The sequence below is a fragment of the Zingiber officinale genome, chromosome 9B (assembly GCF_018446385.1).
Source record: "Zingiber officinale cultivar Zhangliang chromosome 9B, Zo_v1.1, whole genome shotgun sequence".
NCBI classification, from domain to species: domain Eukaryota; kingdom Viridiplantae; phylum Streptophyta; class Magnoliopsida; order Zingiberales; family Zingiberaceae; genus Zingiber; species Zingiber officinale.
Window position 1 is genome coordinate 33,565,551 of NC_056003.1, and position 7,059 is coordinate 33,572,609.

At 42.0% G+C, this 7,059-nt stretch overlaps 1 protein-coding gene across 1 annotated transcript; it reads right to left on the reverse strand.

The window, feature by feature from the left end:
- Nucleotides 1–3,824: 3,824 nt before the first annotated feature.
- Nucleotides 3,825–6,780, reverse strand: LOC122025308 (auxin-responsive protein IAA1-like). Its single transcript, XM_042584094.1, has 5 exons — nt 6,467–6,780; nt 6,200–6,381; nt 5,927–6,038; nt 4,263–4,324; nt 3,825–4,184 (listed from the first exon to the last, which is right to left on the reverse strand). Exons 1-5 carry the CDS (start codon nt 6,655–6,657, stop codon nt 4,147–4,149), a joined length of 585 nt encoding a protein of 194 aa, XP_042440028.1. The 5' UTR covers nt 6,658–6,780; the 3' UTR covers nt 3,825–4,146.
- Nucleotides 6,781–7,059: the final 279 nt, after the last annotated feature.

The window sequence follows — 7,059 nt, forward strand, 5'->3', positions numbered from 1 at the left end:
ACACATTATATGCAATTTACTTGAACTTAAAGTGTTTGAGTTACCTAGGGTTGAGGATGGATGGATGCTCTCTTCTTCATCCCTCCCGGAGGTAGAAGCTTCTTCTTCGTGCTTCGATCTTGAAGAAGAACTCACCTCCTCTTCTTCTTTAGATGTTGAGTAGCCCTCAACTTCTAATTCCTCACCTCCACGATGTGAGCTACTTAGCTCACTAGGCTCCTTTTCATGGAATTTTGCCAAATTGTTCTACAATTCCTTGGCGTTGTTGTACCTATCTATCTTGCACAAAACATTATTAGGTAAAGCAAATTCAATAATTTTTGTTACCTCGTCATTGATTTCGGATTGTCGGATTTGCTCTTTCGTCCACTCCTTCTTCTTGATAGGTTTTCCTTCCTCATCCATCGGAGGGGAAAACCCTTCTTGTACACAAAACCAATTTAACATATTAGTCCTAAGAAAATACATCATCCTTACCTTCCAATATGTGAAGTTGTCGTGAGACTCGTAGAAAGGTTGAATCGTGACATCTTCTCCATAGAGATCCATCTCTAGCCCGTGCTCCCCCGGGTGTTGATCCGTCGAAGAGCGGCCTCGCTCTGATACCACTTGTTAGGACCGATGATTGCGGCTAGAGAGGGGGGTGTGAATAGCCGACCCCAAATCTTCCGTTTCTTTCTACAAACTAGGGTTAGCGCAGCGGAAAATACAACAAAGAAACGAAAGAGAAGAAAACCAAACTTTAACACAAGGATGTAACGAGGTTCGGAGATTAGGGCTCCTACTCCTCGGCGTGTCCGTAAGGTGGACGAAGCCTATCAATCCGTCGGTGGATGAAACCCCGGAGAACCGGCTAATGAAAACTCCTTCTGGGTGGAGAAACCTCACCACAAATCCTTTGCAACAGCAATACGGAGTACAACAAAATAGAACAAGAAGAACAAGACTAACAGAAATGTGAACAACACTTGCTTGCCTTCTCGTCGGAGTTTGTTGATGAAGCAGCAGCTTCACGGCTCCTAGAATCGCTAGAAAACCAGCACGAAAGCTCACCCGAAGCTTCAACACAATGAGAGCTCAGCAAAGCTCTAGAGAAACAGTAGCAGCAACCAGGAACAAAGAGGAAGAAAGAGGCACTGTAGAAACCCTTGAACTCCTTTTATAACCTGCGAAGAAGACACAGCAGAAACTAGCCGTTGCTACGCAACGGCTAGGACTCGGTCCAGCTTCATCCTGATCGGTCCTGGGGACCGATCAGAGCTTTCTCTGATCGGTCCAGGGACCGATCCCCTTCCTTTTCTCCCGAGCTTTTTGCCTTCTGATCGTTGTTTCCTGATCGGTCTGCAGACCGATCAGATAACACTCAGTAGGCTACTGTTTGGTTACTGATCGGTCACCAGACCGATCCAGATACCCAGCGTATCACTGGATCGATCCACTGATCGATCCAGAGCTTGGTTTTTGCCTAAATCAAGTCCCAAGCCTTCCAAACCAATATCCGGTCAACCTTGACCTATTGGTATCTCATGCTTAGCATATGGTCACTCCCTTGACCTGCTAAGACTCCCTACCAAGTGTCCGGTCAATCCCTTTGACCCACTTGGACTTTTCTCTAAGTATCCGGTCACTCCCTTGACCTACTTGACCTTCTCAACACCAGATATCCGATCACCCTTGATCCATCTGGATTTTCCCTTGCCCGGCTTCACTCACCAGGACTTTCACCTAGCTTCACTCACTAGGGTTTTCACCTGGCTTCACTCACCAGGATTTTCAATCTGCCCGGCTTCACTCACCAGGACTTTCCCACTGCCTGGCTTCACTCACCAGGACTTTCCCGTCTGCCTGGCTTCACTCACCAGGAAAGTGAAGCCAGGACTTTCCCGTCTGCCTGGCTTCACTCACCAGGACTTTCCACATCCGGTCCAGAGAACGAGCTACCGAGCCCTCTCTGACCTCAGTTCGGAGAACGAGCTACCGAGCCCTCTCCGACTTCCATCCGGTCCAGAGAACGAGCTCCTGAGCCCTCTCTGACCACAGTCCGGAGAACGAGCTACCGAGCCCTCTCCAACTTCCCATGTGCCACGCTTCCATACTTGGACTTCTCCGTGCCAAGTCTCCATACTTGGACTTTTCCCATGCCAAGCTCCCTGCTTGGACTTTTCCGAGTCAGGTCAACTCACCTCGGGTCAACCAGGTCAACCTTGACCACGGGTTGCACCCACAATCTCCCAAGCTTGTATCCTTGTCAAACATCAAGATACAACCATTGTCAAACACAACTCGTCAAACATCAAAACACAACTCGAGTCAAGTCAACTCGAGTCTGGTCAACCAGGTCAACCTTGACCTAAGGTCAAGTCAACTCGAGTCAGTATCTTTGGATTGTAATTCATTTATTATAGAGTAGTTCTCATGATTTTAGGATGTAGAGAGTAGTCATTTTGTCATGTGAATATTTACATGTTTCTTGTTTGATGAAATGTGTGTTTATGATTCGGATCTACCGTATTAACATGATCTAGATGCCAAAAGCACGAGATTCATATCTCATGAGGGGTTGGAGGCAAATCGAAAGGAAAATCCGACCATTCGACCCATAAAAAATCGAGACACGGAGAGTCGGATATGAAAGTACAACCCAATATGCTGCGAGTAATCCTAGGCCGTCATAGAGCTTAATGGATCAAATTTAATTCGTTGTCACAATAAAAAAAAGTGATTAATTAGCAATCGTGAGATCTAGTGACAAAAGGTCCCTTCTATGTTACTATCACTAGTTACGATCTTTAGAAAGTAGACAATGATTAGGGTTGATACGTCGTTGTAGAAGTAAAAGTTCACATCGGATACTATAGGATGGTGTACCTACATAAATATCCATTGAGGATATGAAACCAAACATAGATTAGATATTTATAATCATTTGAGTGAAATTGAAGTCCTAGAATTGCCTTCACCACTACTTCTTTTTGTGATCTCTCTGCTTTCTGATCTAGATCTCTCTATCTTTTTTCTGCAATCACTTTGCCTTCTTTTCGTGATCTTCTCTGCCTTCTCATTGAGATCTTACTACCTTCTCTATATGATCTCACTAATTTTTGTTCTAATTTCTCTACCTTCTTTATGTGATCTTCTCTATATCTCTCTCAACTCTAGCTTCTTTCCTTCTCTCAACTCTAGCCTAGCTTCTTTCCTTCTCTCAACTCTAGCTTCTTTCCTTGTTCTAGTGATGCACACAAATCCTTAATTATTTAAATAATTTATTTTACAATTTTTACTTGCACTTGATTCACAATCCTCCTGAAATCAATATTTTTATTACTTACCAATGTCTCTTCTCTGGGCACTTATGGATTTGCCACCACATCGAGTACCAAGAAAATATTGAAAAAATCTCTCAGGAATCGCATTTACGTAAGGCCAGCCACATGCCTCTAAAAAGGTATTAATCTTACAGATTCAGATATGCTTTGATAAATTTATCAATTAATTCCTAACGATTAAACATGAATAATTTAGAATTTATAAGTTATGATTTTCATCAAAAAGGTAATTTTGTTCTAGCAGTGCTTAACTTGGTGTTCCAGAATGGACTTGTTTAACACCATATTCACAACAAAAGATGGACTACTCTATTAGCTGAAGGTCATTTTTTTTCAAGATATATAGAAACGGAGCCATACAACAGACGCCTAGTCTTTTATTGCAAAACAACTATTCATACACCACAAACCACAGGCACAGGGAAAGAGAGACATATTACAAAGCAAAACCCATAACAAAGCACAGGGCAAGAGAGACATATTACAAAGCAAAACGCATAACAAAGCAATTCAAACTGTGTTCATAACATTTCCCGGCTCTAGCAAAGCATAATGGCATCACAAACAAAGTTCTTGTTAAGTATAAACCACTACTTCTATGGATACACAAGATAATCAAGAGAGGATCAATGGCTGGATTACACCAGTCTACTTATTGTCACAATACCGTTTACTATAGTTTAAACCAACACACGTTTACCTAAGTACAATATTCTTATTCCTACTTTCTCAAAGATGCTGATTCCAAACATATGTAAAAACCAGAGTAGCCAATTTATGTACACGATACCAACATTTGTTGGTAGTCGGGGAACCAAATTCACTGCGCTTTGGTGCATCCTTGAGGTGCTCTTGGAGCTACATTGATCCACGGAGACAAATATTATTAAAAATATAAATGCTAATCAAGCAGCATCAGTTAAAGATCAAAATTACCTAGATTGACAGCTTCAGAGCTTTTCATTAACCTAAGACGCTTGCATGAAGCAACAAACATTCTGCAAGGAAAAAAAGAACTTAGAATTGCTCTTGTGGTAATGACAAACTATGCAGCATCTTGAACCACGTGAGGAATCAACAGGAGTACTGGATGACGACTTAAACAAAAACAACAAACTACTACTAGGCAGCAGAACAAATTGAAAATTACAGCGATGGGTAAAAGTCTTCTACAAGCCACGTCTTAACTTGTTGATTGAATACCCTTCTCTGTTTTTGATGGTGATGGTCCTGTTGTTTTATAGCCATGTAGTCCCTTGTATCGTATTGCTCACTGATTCTGTTTGTTTTCACCATGATCATACACTTAGGTTATTAGGTTAGCTAAATATGTTGAGTGATCTGTGTCTTTTTTTGAGTTATTCTTGTAATCAAAAGTCACATTATTCTCCTCAAATGGATCATTTCTTTGTGAGCTCTGACATGCACCTCTTTCTTAGATACCATATGTGCCTCATAAGCCTTTGTAAAGGATTTCCACTACTACCTAGTTTTGAATTAAAACATACCGTGTCCATCCATACTTATTAATAATGATCTTGAACTCCTCATTGCTTATCAAGAAGGCTGTTTTGCTCTTTTGCATCTATTCGAGCAAGTTAATTCTAATTATCAAGTAGGTGATTTCACTTTGAAAGATCCTTGCATAATCAGGTGGATTATATGTACAACAAGCTTGTGATTTGTGACATCTGAGCACTGGCTTGAGTTGGAGTGTTTAGATCATATATGTAATTAATTATATTTATAAAGCAAATAAGCCCTGCTTTGCTTGCTCCTACATCATCCTCCATAGCTTTTAATTGTTTCTGTTATCCTCCGTGATATCTAGGCTGGTGAAATGACTATGAAACTAGAATCGAACACAAACTTATTGTCCGAAAAAGAAAGCATTAAGGGTAACAAATTTTGACCATAATGTTTTAGCTTGAAACAACTTTTCCTAATTTACCATCAGACAAGACAGAGTCCTAGTTCCAGTCATGCATGCCAATTTCTTACATTTGCCAACCAGACGAATCATCAAGGTGCTCTCTCCCAAAGCAAGACTGTCTCTCATTTTCACCAATCAACTGTAGTCCCATGTGCAGTCATCATACCCCCTTCAAAATTTTCTTTGTTAATTGTAACAAGTTTTGATCTGCCAATTTGTGCTAAGTCATTGCGGTCTCCATAAAAAAATGATTATATACCCTCTTTTGACATAATTATACTGGATGTATGCCATTAAATTTCCTACGATTCCTATTCAACAATAAATTTAACTGCTGATTACAACTTACTTAACGACACATTCACATGCATAAATGGATTTTTTCTCATTATGAAAGAACTTAACTAATGCTCATTTGAAAGGGATAATTGAGCAGTAGTCGGAAGGAATGTTTGAACATGAAGTAACTTTCCACTTGTAGCATTAGTTATGCATCCGTCTAAAGCAAGAATGACAATAAGAGGAGCAAAACAATCAAATTCAAACATGATAATTAGTTGGTCTGCAATGGCACTGATCCATGCGTTGTCTAACTGAAGAACAAGGAAACATACATTTGTGTTTTTCTATGTATATTTCAAAATAAATTGAGGAGGACAAAACTTACTTCCAGGGAACATCACCAACGAGCATCCAATCACCATCTTTGTCCTCATACGTCGGCACAAACTCTGTCCCACTCACAGGATCAACTAGCCTCCTCTCATTGGGATAATTTCCTACGGAAATTAGGAACAAAATTCCATGAACCCTTCCAATTTATCGGAAAGGAAGAGATCCCAAAAAAAGCAACGATGCCGAATGACAATGGCGAATATATATGCATGTAAGTATTGATGCAACCTAGAGATGGGTGAGAGAGAGGAATGGAAAAACTTACGGGCAGTGAAGCAAGAGAACATCTCCTCGAGGGCAGTGAGCAACTGCTGGTATCCAGTGTAGGCCTCCAGGTCAACCTTACGAAGGTAGGGCGCCCCGTCGACGGCCACCTTCACGTAGGTGAAACTCTTGAGAGCACTTCGCCGGAACGATCTCACCGGTGGCCATCCCACCACTTGAGCCCTTCAGAAGGAAGAAATTTTAGGTCAAGATTGGGATTTAAAAAACACACACACACACAAGCAACGCCGAGACTGGTGTTGCTTACTTAGCTTCGGGAGGTTTGTTGGCGGACCCTTCGGAGGAATCGGAGGGGCGATGGTCATCCGACGGGCCTCGCTTCCTTTCGGGGTCAGATCTAGTGGCACCGGGCGGGGCGAGGGTGAGCTGCGTCTCTTCGTAGTCAAGGCCGGAGGCGTCCGACTCGGTGGAGCTGTGCGCCGTCTCCGTCGTGGACATGGTGACGGCAAGGTGGGAAGAGGAGGAAGAGGGAGGAGGAGAAGCAGCGGGGGGAGGGATGATTGGAGTGTAGCCCAGGGCTGTGGCTTGGAGTTGTCTCCTCTCGACCGGACCGGTCCATGTGAAGCGTCATGACTTCCCACTAAAGCAAAAAGCAAAAAACAAAAATAAAAAGGATTCTTCACGACTTCACCGTTACAAACAAAATATAGTAATGATAATAATATTTAATAGTACTTTTTCTGCTTTTCTGGACTTCTTCCCCTAAAATTTCCGTATTATCAACCTACTCCCTCGAGTTTCTAATTTATCGTCCGAGGAGATCCCACGTGTTATTCGAGTTGGTATGTGATGGGATGCTTGCCACATGAGGTCGCGGGGTCGAAACTCAGGGTAGTCGGG

Coding starts and splice junctions, on each gene's coding strand:
- LOC122025308 (XM_042584094.1), bottom strand. CDS start 6,657: ATGTCCACGACGGAGACGGCGCACAGCTCCACCGAGTCGGACGCCTCC. Junction 6,382..6,466: donor AACAAACCTCCCGAAGCTAA/GTAAGCAACACC, acceptor TTCCTTCTGAAG/GGCTCAAGTGGTGGGATGGC. Junction 4,185..4,262: donor CTCTGAAGCTGTCAATCTAG/GTAATTTTGATC, acceptor GGATCAATGTAG/CTCCAAGAGCACCTCAAGGA.